At 45.5% G+C, this 14995-nt stretch overlaps 2 protein-coding genes and 1 long non-coding RNA gene across 32 annotated transcripts in view; 1 reads left to right on the plus strand and 2 right to left on the minus strand.

The window, feature by feature from the left end:
* Nucleotides 1-4402, minus strand: part of FNBP1 (formin binding protein 1) — a 93350-nt gene extending 88948 nt beyond the window's left edge. For 11 of the 28 annotated variants that reach the window (XM_086858139.1, XM_086858132.1, XM_086858131.1 and 8 more), the window contains exon 1: nt 4120-4357. In XM_086858139.1, the coding sequence (XP_086714265.1) occupies nt 4120-4143 (24 nt within the window). In that variant the 5' untranslated portion in view covers nt 4144-4357. Of the gene's footprint in view, nt 1-4119 lie in introns of all 28 variants that reach the window. The other 17 variants (XM_086858124.1, XM_086858122.1, XM_086858114.1 and 14 more) reach the window with 5 other exon arrangements.
* Nucleotides 4403-9411: 5009 nt separating this feature from the next.
* LOC111936999 (uncharacterized) lies at nt 9412-11034 on the minus strand. The gene is made up of 4 exons (XR_015278162.1): nt 10686-11034; nt 10147-10245; nt 9653-9717; nt 9412-9499 (listed from the first exon to the last, which is right to left on the minus strand). It is a non-coding gene; the product is annotated as an uncharacterized LOC111936999 (long non-coding RNA).
* GPR107 (G protein-coupled receptor 107) overlaps nt 10173-14995 on the plus strand; it is a 38173-nt gene continuing 33350 nt past the window's right edge. The window contains exons 1-2 of one of the 3 annotated variants that reach the window (XM_023938196.2): nt 10173-10295; nt 11015-11214. In XM_023938196.2, the coding sequence (XP_023793964.1) occupies nt 11116-11214 (99 nt within the window). In that variant the 5' untranslated portion in view covers nt 10173-10295; nt 11015-11115. Of the gene's footprint in view, nt 10296-11014; nt 11220-14995 lie in introns of those variants that run through there. The other 2 variants (XM_086858151.1, XM_086858150.1) reach the window with 2 other exon arrangements.

The following is a 14995-nucleotide window of genomic DNA, read 5'->3' on the forward strand; positions in this document are numbered from 1 at the left end:
ACACTGTGCAGTGCCGCCAAGGTCAAAATCACCCAGGTATTCCAGATGGTTTCCAAATGTGAGTCACCAGCACATGCAACACCCATATATTGCAAATGCTATTGAAGAACAATGCTGCGTTCAAGCGAATTGCAGAAATGCAAGATTACAGCTGTTTAAACACAAATTCTGCTGATGAAATAGAGGCGTGAGTACTAAAAGAGGAAACGGTTTAGAAGTTACAAAAAGCAATGGGGCCTTTAAGTCCTCAGAGTTCATGTGGAATAACCTTTTAAAAGCAAAAAAAAAACCATATCCACAAACCATGTGATTTCACAGTAAAGCACACTGGAACACCCTATAAACAAAAGGTGCGGTCCCCAAAGTATTTCTTCTGTCAAGAGTTGGCCAACAGAGCATCAGGGCAGCAAATTAAGACCCGTGCAAATACTGAATATCCACCTTCTCCCAGGCTGAAAGGACAGTGACAGCTGTTAGCAGCCACCCAGCTTTCACAAAGGTCAAAGAAAAACTTGATTAAATCACCTCCCTCCCCAGGTTTTTTTTTTAAATTTTACACTGAATGTGGAAAAAAAACCCCCGCAGCATCAAACCCACAGTGTCTGCACCTCAGAAACATTCATATCAAAAAGATAAAACATTCCACATTCAATCACTTTGCCAGCTGCACCTGATGTGCTGTGACAGAGTTTTGAAAAGGCAGAATTTTTCCTGGATCACCTAACCACAAACTTGCACATAAGCCCCCCAAACTACATCCTGTACCAAATGTCACAATGAAGAAAGTTCATTCTATTCAATATATCATCCATGCAGCCACAGCTTTTTCTGCCCTGAACACAAGCACCAAAGTGCCGAGATCAGTTTCAGCTCAGTTTGCAATATAATCCCACTTGTTTCAAGGGCTTCATACCACACAAAAGGACACTGGTGGGAAGTGTGGCACACACTTATGATTTTACCCACTCAAGTACCCTTCAGAAGAGCTGTGGGTGCCATGCTTCATGTTCTTTCCCATTAGCCAAAAGAAGAAAAAGGCGAAGGAGATCCAAGTGTGCTTTTTATAGCCCGTTGTCCCCAAAGCATAGCCCTGAAGGCGCAAGTCAGGCCTGTGCACCCCAAATAACTTTTGCTTATCACTTGCACTTGTAAAGTATTTAGAAAACACTGCCAGTTTCAAGAATCAGACTGAAATCAGTATGTACTACACCCTCCTACCTGTCAGCCCTTAACGCACTCTTGAACTCGGGTGAGAAAGAAAATGTTTTGGTGCTGTGGCCGCACTTTGTCCTTAACCTGCTGCCTCCTCCTCAGCTCCTGAACGCTTGGAGTGTAACAGGCAGAAAGAATTCTGCAGGGTTTGGGTGGACAGAAGCTGCAAGCAGGGTTACATGAGACCTCCAGGTTTGTTCTGCAACACCGGATTGCTGGGAGGCCCCAGATGATCTCATTACCCCCAGCATTCCACCTCATACAGGATATAAATGCTGCATTAGGACATCTAATAATTCTGCTGGTTATGGATCCATTTATGCTCACAGGGACAATCTTGAGATGTTACTCAAAGCCCAGAATCAAGTGAAATATCAGTAGGAACTTGGCAATAGGATTTGCAACCCAAAGGCACAGGATACACTCTCGGCACAGCACAAGGCTAAAAGCCTGTTTTGGGAACAACTCCCATGTTGCCAAAGGGATTTTATTGCTTCTGAAGTATGAGGCTTTCTGCAACCAGGCTTTTTCTCCCCCAAGGAATGAACAGAAATTCTACATAACTCCAAGTACATTAACATTCTATGAGCTCTAAAAAGCAAGCTCGATTTTACTTCTTTGCTATATTTAAAGGGGTGAATCATGAACACTCATGCAAGCCTGGTAGATCAGAGATACTGGTTTCAAGTCAAGCCTGATCAAACATTGATGATTTTTCTAGCAAATTTCTGAACTACAATTAAAAACACTTGCTTTTGCTTCAACTTTCAGCCCTTCAAACCACATATGAGTCACATGTAGAACAGGCATTTGCTGCTTACCACACCTGCTCCTGAAAACCCATTAAAGAAAAAAAAAAAAAAAGGCAACTAAGTTCTAAGGTAAATGGAAATTTAATTTTGTTTAAAAAAGAAATGCCATAATCAACAAAATAAGGTGGCATGTATTAAATATAGGGTGTTTGTGTGGTTTTCTTTCCAATGAAAGGGAGAACACAGAGTGAGAAATCACTGTTTTGGCCTAAATACCCAGGGCGCTGGAAACCAATGTGTTTTCAGACCTCTGCCCAAATTAAAATGGAACAACTCCTGCCAAATTTGTATCTAGAATCATTTATTCTCTTAGTTCAACCCTTTTCCTCAGTAACCTGCTACATTTCTCAGAATGCTACATTGAGGACAAGAAAAAAAAGATGCTTTGTTGCTGCTGAAGTCAATTTCAGAAACAAAATTTTCTCATAAAAAAATGTTACAAAAGCAATTTATAACTGTTGCAGAAGACATATATGGCTGCACACACGCACACGCCCCTACAAACACTACATAAAACAAGAACTATTTATAGTCACTACTCTCTACTACCATTCTGGTTCAGGAACACCTCAGTATTGCCTGCAGTTTTAGTAATGCAAAAAAATAATATAAGTTCCTTTTGAGAATTCAGAATTCATTCTCCAGTGTCCAAATTGTCAAATTATACTGCCTCTTATTTTAATTCCATGCCATTCAGTCTCCTCCCAAAGCATCCAAGATGCAGAAAAAGGAGGCAACTGCAGGTTCTCCCAGAAACATTCCCATGCAGCAGACCTGGTCATATACTGATGAATCAATCTCTACACTATTTCACCAGCATTTATCACCTTTCTTTCTATGACATATAAAAACACACCAAAATAACCTCTCCCGGTCAGCAGTTGCTCCCTAATTTCCTGCATAGATCTGGCTAAAACATGACTCCAATGTCACAGCAAAACGGGATACTGAACTGCCTGCCAGAGCGGGCCAGGAATGCACCCAGAAAGGACAGCAATTAGCACACCTAAAATAACCATTTCTACAACAGCCAGCTCAAAAGCTCAGATATATTTTCATCTCAACCCGCAACGGTTACCAGCCACAAACACATAACCACAGGAGAGAATCCTGCAGTGCTTTACAATCCAGATGACCCTCTGCACTTATTCTTGACTTCATTCAAAACACCGTTTCCGTTTCCCCCTCTCCCCTCCTCCCGAGCACAGATTTGTCCCTAGGTGTTTCATGTCCCAGCACTCAGAGGAGTGCTGCTCCACAGCCTCCTGCCCGCGGGTACCAGCCCTCCCAGCCCCGGCAGGTTTGCTCCATGCTCCACCATCAAACATGGCTGCACCATGTCCTCTTTGTGACTGAATATGTGGAACAGCTCTTCTGCCTTCCCAGACTTCTTTTATCTCCCTTGCCTTATTTCTTCTCATTAGCAAGGGACCGCTTCACATCGCTACTGCCCACTTCTAATTCCTTTTAACAGTCCGATAGCTTCCATTAACGTTCCACAGTAAACCAAATGCATTTATACTTTCCAGGTTCTCCTCAAAAGCATCAAGAAGCTCTAAACATTGAAACCCTCTGCACCATTAAAACCTGCTTTATTTACACACAACACAAAACTCTTCTCGTAAAAATCTCCGTCCTTCAGATCCAGCGTGGAGAGAAGCCCCTCAACAGCAGCGGCAGGAAATTCTATCATCTGGCTTTTCTTCCCTGCAGCTCCCTCTCCTGAAACCGGACCCCCTGTCCATAGATCCACCTCAGAGCCTCCCGCAGCAGCCACACACAAAACCCACCCCACGCTCCGCTGCGAGCCTCCCTCCGCTCCCCAGCCGCCGCCGCTTTTTTTGTGCTACGGAGCTTTTTTTTTTTTTTTTTAATTTAATTCCTTCAGCAAAATTAAATCAAACTCCTGAACCTCCGCTGGGATTTCTCTCCGGAGGCTGCACATGAAACTTTGCGGAGCGGGGGGCACCCCCGGGCTGAGCAGCGCCGAGGTGCCGGCACGGAGCGGAGCCGGCTCCCCGCGCCGGCCCCGGGCACGGACCGTTATGCCCCGGTGCGGCTCCCGCAGCCCCGCTCCCCCCGCGCTCGCACTCACCCACAGCTCCGTGCCCCAGCTCATGGCTCCGCCGGCGCTGAGGGGGCGGGCGGGGGCGCTGGGGGTGCCGCTGTCCCCTGGCTGTGTGTGCTCGCCCTGGGGAGGGCCGTGCCCGGCGGTGCGAGCGGAGCGGGCGGGACGGGCGCTGCTCACCGCCGCTCCCGCCTCATCGCGCCGCAAAATGGCCCGGGCGGCGCGGGGCGGGGGCGCGACTGACAGCTCCGGGCTGCGCAGGCGCGGAGCCGCCGAGCCTGGCGCGGGGGGGCGGCCCCGCCGGCAGAGCGCAGGCGCGGCCCGGGCGCGAGCGGAGCGCGGGGCGGCGGCGGGGCCGGGGGGAAAGGAGATCCGCGGGGAAAAGGGGGATCCGGGCGGAGAAGGGCATCGGTGGGGAGCGGGGAACAACGGGGAGCAACGGGGAGCGGCAGCCAGTGAGGGACGACGGCTATGCGGGTTATCGCTGGGGAGCGGCGGTCGCTGGGGAACCAGCGTCAGTGAATGAAGAACGCGGGTCTCTGGGGAAAGGACGGCAATGGAGGAGCGGGGGTCAGTGGGGAATGGACAGCAATGGAGGAGCGGGGGTCAGTGAGGAATGGACAGCAATGGAGGAGCAGGGATCAGTAGAAAGAGGGAGTCGCTAAGGAAAGGGTGTCGGACAGGGGGATGAGGCTTTCCCGTCCTAATCACAGAATCATAAGCATGGCAGAGGTTGCCCAGAGACGTGGTGGATGCTCCATCCCTGGAAACACTCAAGGTCAGGTTGGACAGGGCTCTGAGCAATTTGTTACGATTGAAGAGGTCTTTTTTCATTGCAGGAGGTTGGACTGGATGGCCTTTAAAGGCCCCTTCTAACCCTAACTATGGTACGATTCTGTGCTTTCCAAAACTTACACAAGTTTTAGAACTCCCTTTGCTGGATACACTCCAGGACCTCAATGTCCTTTTTCCAAATGAAGGACCCAAAACTGAATGCAGTGTTTGAGATGCCTCACCTGTGCTGAGTACAGAGGTGGTGATCCCAGTCCCACCCACCCTCAGGTCCCCTTCCCTGCCTCTTACCACCCTCCCCCCGAGCCAGGTGAGGCTGTTTTTGAAGCAAATATTCCTGTTTTGAGCATTTGTAAAGGAGGCGAGGGCCCTAGAAAGGGAGAGAACCCACAGCCTTAGACCCCTTGAGGCTGTGTCATGTGTGGTTCGGGTTGGACATCGGGAGGAATTTCTTCATATAAAGGGTGATTAAATATTGTCACGAGCTACCCAGGGAGGTGGTGGAGTCACCATCGCTGGAGGTGTTAAAGAAAAAACTGAATGTGGCACTCAATGCCATGGTCTGGCTGACAATAGGGATTGGTCACAGGCTGGATTCAATGACCTCAGAGGTCTTTTCCAACTGAATTAATTCTGTGAATTCACTGCAAGGGCTGACTTCTAACTCAGCTAAGCAGTATATACATCCCTCACCCCCAAAATAACCCAAATCCAAGAATATTAAATCCACCATCTGTCACCAAAATGCTCAACAAGCAAGCAGGAAAATAACCAAATTATCTGCCTTCACATAAATGTGGGTTATTGTAGCAATTACACAGGCCTTGCAGAAAATGGCTCATTTCCTTGCCAGAAGAATATTTATTTTGTGATCCTCTTCCTCTGTGTCATTTATTTGAGCTGTGTCAATCTCATTTTGCAGTGCTGCTTTTCAGCTACAACAAATGTAAAAAGAGCTTTAGACTGATATATTTATTGCTGTATCTATTCATGAGAGATTTTCGTGGGGGGAATAAAAAAGGGAAGCATATTAATTCACCTGAGGTAAAAGGCTTCTGTTCATACACGGTGGAGATGCTTTTGATGTGAGAAGATAAAAATTGACCAGCTGCTACAAGAAGCATTATCTCCCCTAGATTAATGCACTTCTTCCACTGATGCTTGGCTGCTACCCTACACGAGGAAGAAAAACACATTAAGCAATTCCAACATTTTGAACAACAATGAAGACAAATGTTATGTTAATAACAGAATGGCATTTATTTTTATCCAAGTTCCGTTGATTTGAACATGAGGGGAGAGTGCTGCTCCTCACACAGCTGTCTTTGAAGAGAGACACAACAGGCAGTGCTTTTGTTCATCATTAAAAGTTATTACTTTGAAGGGCTGACTTCATAAGAACTAAGAGACACCCTGTTCAGCTCATTTTAGAATAGTTCTTCCTTCTGCTGCCAACATATTTGAATATCCAAGCCTGCCCTGCTGCCTGAAGCACAACCAGAGTCTTCCAAGGGCCTGTACTTCCACAGGCTCCCAGACCACCATCTTTAGCCCTACATCCACTCAGGACACATTGCAAAACCAGACAGCACAGTTGCATCACGACTTTTTGAGAACACAACCCACAAATACGGGCAGAAAAAGAAGTACAAAAACAGAAAGCAGCACTGGTATCATCTGAGCTAAGTTTGTGTGGAATTTCCTTTTGCACAAAGAGTTGGGAGGGGAACAGGGCAAACCTGTTACACCAGCATGGGCAGGGAAACCTGTCGACTGCGAGAGATAGAAATGCTCCACCAGTTCCAGGGAGATAAAGGCCAGAAATACAAGTTTTGTATTATGATGGTACATTAGAACAAACCATGCCCAAAACTATTACAAGTTATCAAAATTTCTGTGGACAGAGGCTCAAGACAAAATCTAAAAAAACAAAAATAATTCTAGATGTTTCAAGAACAGGATTTTTCCCTATTTTTTATATAACTGCCTTTATTGTTTAGCCTGAAACTCTCCAAGGCAGGGACTGCACTTACATTATTACTTTCAGTTGTGCAGTGCCTGAAACAACAGGGCCTGCAGCTTGGTTGGTACCTAATTACTAATTTAATTAGCAATGACAGGAGCATTAAGAGCCCTTTATGCCAAAGCTGATGCTGGAAAGCTCAGTAGGTTCCAGTCTCAAAAAATAACTAAAAATTACACTTAGAAGTTACATTATCTATCACTTCTTCACTGAATTTGCACAATCCATATCTGAGCAACAGAAGCTGGGTAGGAATTTTCCCTCAGCCAGGCTGAGAACAAGACCATGCAGATCTGTTATCCAGATATGGGCCTATTCCTGTAAATTCTCTGTTTATCTCCCCTGTTGTTATGATTCAGAACACTCCCAGATTCAGCTCCGAAACCCAACTAGAAGCAATTCTATTTTTAGAAAGCCAGGATTTGGTTTACTAAACCCCAATCCCCCTTGAAAACAGCCAGATTCACTGCTAAATTATTGAGAAACCATATATAGTAGATAAAATAAATCCTTAAACTATGGCTCAGTCTAAACCATTTTACTCTGTGTTTGTTTACTTATGCAAAGCAAGAAAAATCACAGCTCTGAGAGCATGGACAAGCACTTCCAGTTTTCAGGATATAGCAGGAAGAGGACGTACCTTTCCCCCCAGAGTTATCACTCTTACAGCTGCTTCCCTTTGATTTTAGAATTCTACCCAAATTATCCACGTCCAAGATAAAGAACATGGATGTTGCTTGTAACCTCTCATACAGTGAGACTGAAACAGCACCAGGAAAGGAAGAGGACACACCTTTCCTAGAGGCCATCATCATCATCACAGCTGTTTCCTCTCTGGTATTCCAACACTACACAGATCACTCAGACACACAACAGGGGACCTCGATGCTCTTTAATGCCCCATCAGGGCCCAGAGGAGCCTGATCAAAACCTGATAAACACCTGATAAACCCTAATGGCCCTGGCCAGCTTCACCTGGGGCCCCCACCCACACCCTCTGCCCATGGATCAAGGAGCTTCATTTAAGCTCTGGCCTGAAAGCCCGGTTGCTTTGCCCAGTGTTTTAGGGTGTCCCAGTTCCAGCTCAGGCTGTGCCTGGCTGCAGATCCTGTTAACATGCAGCCTAGCTCACACCTGACCTTATCTCAGACCTGCCTTGTCCCTGTCCAGGCATCATGAGACCATGACTGACTTTGGTTACCATCACCCAAACTGCAGATGGACTTCCCAACTCAGTCTCACCCCTGTCTCATTGCTCTGAACTCAGCAGATCACTTCGATTTTGGCTGCTTCCAGCTCTGACCCCTGGGCTGCTCGTCTCTCTTTCCCCAGGGACTGGATCTTGGGTGGCTCCTGCCCTGGCTCTGTGTTATCTTGGTCACCTCCCCACTCCACGACTGTACCCTGGCTCACAAAACATGTTAACAAAATGGCAATCTGGTTCATTCTGTTCTGAGCTGTACCTGCAGACTGTTCCTCCATTATGATTTTCTGACACTGCTGATTCCTTCCATCCAACCTCGATAGCTGTCCATGATACACTTGGAAAAAAACCACAAAAAACAAACAACAAAAAAATCCTATGAAGAGTTCTAATTATAGGTTTAGTTACAATTAAGGAGTAAAGAAAAAAGATGTCTAGGCTAAGAATAACTGCATATAGTGGGAACAGCAGACTTACAGCAAAATGATCTTGTGTGGAAGCTACAATGAAACAAATTGATATCACAATGAAAGTTATTGTTACAGCTTATTAATGGCAGTCAGAAGCTGCTTTGTATCTTGATATGGCTTTAAATAAACAAGAAATAGACATCTTTAGGCGTACAAATTTTTAGAAAAATGCATAGCCAAAGAAAGTAAACATGTTATAAATTCTATTTTTTGTTCATTTTGTATAGGTAATCGGGAAACTTACTACAATATCCTAATGGTGAAGAAACATTGAAAAAACAATAAAGAGCTTCAGAAAAATTCCATTCTGTTGCATAAAAATCCCTGATTACTAGGGATCATCTTCAGACTAACGATGATTCTTCTTCTGAGGAAAGGTTCTGAAAGGAGATCCCAAAAGAAGCATCCTCAGACTAAAAAAGGCTCTGGGAACCAAATCCCAGAATTATAGGGGAATTTTTTGACCACTCAAGCAATCTAAGTGTGCCTGATATTTGTTAGTGGAGCAAGGCACGACAGCCTGTGCTGCAGCTGTGGTTGCAAGCAGCTGTTTTTCAGGAGTCAAAACTCCCCAGGTTTCTCAGGTGGTCAGTGCACAGGGATTATAATAATTACAATCTTTAAAAAACCCCCAAAAACCCCAGCAATCCCCTACCCAATTCCAAGAAAATATCTAATCGGAGATTTTTAGAATAAATCATGCGATGTTTGTAGGTCCGTGGGGTTTTTTTTTTTGCAACCTGGGTTGTAGCTCCGTGTGGTGCAAGAGCTGATGCTGCCAGGACATCTAGTGGCACAAATACGTACTGCCCAGAGAAAGCACATTACTAGAAAAACAATTTTTTTTTTTTTTTTTTCATGCTTCCAGATATTTCTTGGTACTACTCCAGGCTTCTTTGGCTGTTGCTGAGATTTCACCTAAGAATATACAAGGCGGAAATGAAATTGTGAGAAAAAATCTACAGGACCATCTGAATCATGTCTCTAAATAAAGATGGGACATACTACACAATCTTGATAAAATAAAGGTCAAGGCCATTGATTTTTCTCTCCCTTTTCGCCCACACTTGCCTCATCCAGTCCAGTTGTTTATCTGCCTCTAGACAATAGAGCTTGCACAGCTGTTACTCCACACACTGAAAGGGGAAATCAGAATGTCTGAGTTTTGGGAGCTGAAAACACAAGGCTTCTCACTGAAAAATTAGATTTATTGACATTGATGGCTTCCCATTGCATAGTCTTTCCATTTTCTTTTTTTTAGCAATGTGCCAACCAAAAAAAGCCATTTTAATTGCCCCTATTAATGTTCACTTTGCTTTTTGTGTTACTCTCATTTTGAGCAACAAGTCATGGAAACCAGGCCCAATCTGCTTTTTGTTTTACTTGTAAATGTGATTATAACTACTAGTTTAAATAGGTGCAAAATAGTTTAAGTATGTGCAAAACTAATCCTGTAAAGAAGCAGAAATCTCTTTGTTTGTTACATATTTTTCTGGCCATACACAACATCAATACTTTAACCCTGGCTTTAAATAGAAAAGCAATTTTCCTGTTGTTTGGACTACCTGATGTTCAGACGTCTGCTGTTGCCATAGCTCCCAGGAAGAAGCTGGAACTTACTGGTAGATCCACGGTTGAGCTGGAAACAACCACTTCAGCCCTCCCTGTAAACAACCATCCCACATCTCCCTGCGGACGATGCTGCAGGGCTGAGGTAGGAAGAGCTTCAGTCTTTTTTTGGGTTTTTTTTTGGTGTCACCCCACAGAGGCTGGTCTGGGGGAGGTTCAGGGGGTTCCTTTTGGTCAGTGTCCCCCTCTGAGCCCCATGGGCATGGGGGGGACCCACCAGTCAGGGGGGACCCCACTGCCAAGGGGTCCCAGGGCTGAGGAGGGACCCACCACAGGGCCTGCCTCACACACTGGGGGGCCTGATCCAACCTGGGGGGCATTGTGGGGAGCAGCCCGTGGGCATGGGGCAACCCAGCAGAGCCCAGAAGGGCTCCAGGGGGAGAGAAAAGGGCGGGAAACGCCTTCCCCATGGGGAAAGGCTGAGGGAGCTGGGGATGTTCAGCCTGGAGAAGGTTATGTGGAGAGCTCACAGCACCTTCCAGGATCTGAAGGGGCTTCAGTAGCCGGGAAGGGACTCTTTGGCAGGAACTGTAGAAGCAGGACAAGAGGGAGTGGGCTCGAAATGAAAGAGGAAAAATTCAGGCTGAATATTGGGAGGAAATTCTTCCCTGGGAGGGTGGTGAGGGTCTGGCACAGATCGCTCAGAGAAGGTGAGGCTGCTCCCCGGGAAGTGTTCAAAGCCGGGCTGGAAGGATTTCTGGGGCACCCTGGTGTAGCGGGAGGTGTCCCTGCCCGGGTAGAGGGTGGCACTGGCAGACCCCCGAGCTCCCCCCCATCCCCAACCCCTCCATGACTCCCTGACAGGACCCGACCCCGCCCACCGCGGTCACGTGACGCGCTCCGCCCGACACGTGACTCGCCTGACCCGGAAGTGGCGCGCGGGGGACGCTGACGCTGGAACAAAGATGGCGGCCCGCGGCGCGGCGGCCGTGCTGGGGCTGCTGCTGGTGCTGCTGCTCCGCGCGGGCCCGGCCCGCGCCCGCGTCCATCACCTCACCCTCAAAGTAAGGTCTGCGCCGCCCCCGGCCCCGCTGGCTCGGCCCCCGGGTGCCCTGAAGGGAGCGGTGAGGCCGGCCCGGCCCTGCGCACCTCCCGCGGGCCGGGATTGGTCTCCCCATGTTTTTATCTTTATTCTGCTGCGTGCTCCGACCCTTCTTTTTCTTCGCTTCTCTCTGAGCTCTCCCCCTGCGTCTCAGCCCGCCCGGGCCCCGCCGTGTTCTGCTTTTGCCGTGATCCCCCCCTCCCTCTCAGCGCATCTCCGTGGTCCCCTCCCGCTTTTCTGGCCGCCTGTTTCTCGGTCGCGGGTAAAGCGTGTGGAGGGGGCTCAGAATTGCCGTGGTTTGAAGGTGCAAGTGCTTCACGTTCCGTTAAAAGTGATGTGATAAGAGAGGGCTGAACGTGAGCTGAAGGAGAGGTTTCTGAAAGTGGATTTTGGTTGAGTTTCCTTTTAGCTGTGTACTTTGTTGTCCTCACACCGAAGGGTGTTCGGCTGCAGCTGCTTTGCACTAACCGAGCAATTATAGAGGCTGAGGAAACTGATGCTGACAGCTTTCTGGTTTGGTTCCGTAAACTGCTGGGTGTACTTTGGAGAAGTGATGCGCCATTATGTGCCTGTACTTGAGAACAGCTCGTTATTCAGGGTTGTTTAGGGGAAGTGCTGGAGGTCAGGGTGAAGATGTGCTGCTGCCTGTTGTGCTCTGTGTGAGCCGATGCACAGTTGTTGTGGGACAGAAGAGCTTTGCACTGGGGGTGATGCCTTTAAACAGCTTCACTGGAGCTCATGGAAAGCTCCGTAAGTCTTCAGAATTTAAATTTTGCTTTGCTTGCATGCAATGTAATATTTAGTAGAAATATTGCAAGATATAATAAAGAGCTAAATTACAGGGACCTGTGCTGTTGTAGTAGTTTAGGGAGAATCCACGACTTTGCAAAAATTCCACCTCAGGCTTTGGGATGCAATGACTGCTGGATGTGTTCATGTCTTACTTGTAGGGAATTCTTCAGACTGTGTAGCTGTTTGAAGTGCAACCACATGAATATTGTACTTCAGGAGAAGTAAACATTTCCCTGAAGCAGTAAATTAGGAGGCTTGTGGTGGTTATGTCATTGTTTTGAGGAATTTTTGACAGTTGAGCATTGAAGGATTTCTCTTGAGGTGATTCTTTACCTATAAGTAGAAAACTTTCCGACTTGCCTCAAAGAAATGTTCTCAGCAGCAAACATCGTGGCTTTTAGTCCCTATAAGGGGCTGCCTGGATCAATCACTAAATCCTGTTTGCTGTTTTTCCTGTCAGAGTGGGGTATGGGTTTGGTTTTGCAGGTGTTTTGTGCAGGTTGCAGCACTGACTGACCAAGGGAAGTAACAGTGAATTAATGCCTTTGCCCACCTGCTTTATAAACATGAGCTTTATTGTTAGAGCAGTTTCTCCCTTCCTCCTTCATCCCCTGCTTTACAGCCTTTATGTAAACATCAGGCTCCAACAACTGAGTCCTTTCACAATGAAAGCTCCTTTCTGGTGTTCTTGCCAGTCTTGCTTTGCTTGCAAGCGTGCCTTGACACTGAGCCAAGCTAAAGGCCACAGTTTTGTGGGAGTGTTTGATATTAAATTTGCTCAAACAAGCTGTTTGTTACTGCTTAATTCAGAATAGCTTCATTCTTGTATCTTTGTAATTGCTCTGCTAATGTGAAGCTTTTTTGTTGTCAGAAAAACAAGCCATAGTGTGAGCAATTTCCAGTTCTAAAAATAACATTTTATCTTTATAAAAGTGTACAAAATAGTTTATTTTTTTTCAGTCGAGAAATGATTTGCTTGAATTTTGCTGTTAGACTGACCTTGCCGTAGATGCTCCTCCTTAGTAGCAATTGTTATCAGCTTCATTAGTTTAATGTAAATATGTAATAAAACCCAAAACACCTCAACTAACAAAACCTACCCCCTACAAAAAACAAAAACCTACAAAAATTAGAAGTTAAGAAGACCAACAGAAACAATTTTCAGAGGATTCCAGAAATAGCTGTAGGTGAAATGTTTTTCTTGATCAAAAAGAAAGCCTTTGTCAGGCATGGAATTATAGAAAAGATGCTGGTTTTCAATGGTTGCTTGTGACCTGTGCCTTTTAATGTTGGTAGGTTTCAGACTTCAGTGGCAAAAGGATGAAAATGCCTTTTACACTTAATTTTACACAAATTATAAGCCTTCCTATTAGTCTCACACAAATAAAGTAAGATTCTTTCCAGATAAGGGTAAGCACTCTCTAGCAGGACTTTAACTGCACTGACAGTGTGATCCCAATTTGATTTAGGGTAAAATGGTAGAGAATATTTTTCTACTCATTCTGAGCTACAGGATCATGGATTCCACATCCCTGTAACCTTGTTCAAATATTGTAGGATCACTTTTTATCCTACAGGAGTGGAAGAACTGGGGAAGATTTTTATGGAAATAAGCTTGAGAATTTTGTGTATTAGCTTGACTGTAAGCTGTTAATGATGGGTCCCAGATAATTTCTTCTCAGTAGGGCAGGCTTAATTTTAAATGCATCCTATATAAATTAAATTAATATGTGTGTTAACAACTTGGATGCTGAAGTATTCACTTGTATGGGTTCCCACCTTTGTTGTAAACTTAAATATTTCTGAAGTCAGTAGTTGAGTGCTTATAAATAAAAGCTGAGTTCTTTCAACCCCATTAGTAAGCCAGTGTCTTTAGGCTGTCAATATGTGGAGCAATAGATGCTCTTGCTGTTGCTTAGTGGCAACTGGTGACAGTGTGTGTGTGGGATCATGTAAAGCTGAGGGATTTGTGAACTAAATCTGTAAACTCTAAGCACTCAAAGCTGAAATAAAAGCAGGGAGGAAAGTGGTGTGTGTTGTATATTAATTATCTGCTGGTGGTGGGGAGCATATCAGTAAATTAGCAGAGTAAATCACTTGAACTGAACTGAAGAGCTCTTGCAAGTGTTCTGAATTGAGCAGCTGCCTCTGGTCACATTGACAAGCTACAAAACCTTGTGACTGGATGACACCATGTCCCCTCAGATTGACTCAAATTCTTCCCTGTCTAGATGGGGTTAAATACATCTGATGTGCCCTGTAAAGAAGCAGGATGAATTTTCTGTACTGATTGGGAAGTTACATGAAATGCAGTGTTAGAGGAACCAGATGAGCTCTTGTTTCAAGCACGTTCCATGGTCTAGAACGCGAAGACAGCCAAGCTCTTTTTAAACAAAGCATCTGCTGGAAACCCTGTGTCACTTGACTTTTTTTCCTCTTCTGAGCATTAAGGGAACCATCTGCTTATTTGCCAGGTTAACTTGATTCTATTAGGGTGATCTTGTTACAGCTGGATTGCAGGTTAGCTGTGTCAGGATTAGTGTCCTGCTGTTACAGTGAATGATATTTAGGAGTCAGGAACATTTTGTGCAGAGACATCAAAATCAATACTGGGGTAGAGGGAGAGAAAGAACTTTTTGTACTTGTATAATTCGTAGCTCAGTCTTCCAGGACTGTCTCCAGAACAGTTTGTCTTTAGCAGCTGACTTCTCTTTATAGAGTATTCTACAATCTGATTGTCTTTTCCTAGAAGAAGCAGGAGGAAGAAACATATTATTTTTCTTTTTTAGTGCCAACTTGGCAAATGTTTTAAATTCCATTGTAAATTTGTTTTTTTTACTTCTGTTGCCTTGCTTCTGCTTTTCTTCCAATTAACTATCCAGTAGGTTTGAGGGACCAACTGCAAACATTGGATGTGACCTTTTGTCATCTGATGTGGCAGCTGTGTGTGA

Source organism: Cyanistes caeruleus, chromosome 20, assembly GCF_971803275.1.
Source record: "Cyanistes caeruleus chromosome 20, bCyaCae1.hap1.1, whole genome shotgun sequence".
Lineage (NCBI taxonomy): Eukaryota > Metazoa > Chordata > Aves > Passeriformes > Paridae > Cyanistes > Cyanistes caeruleus.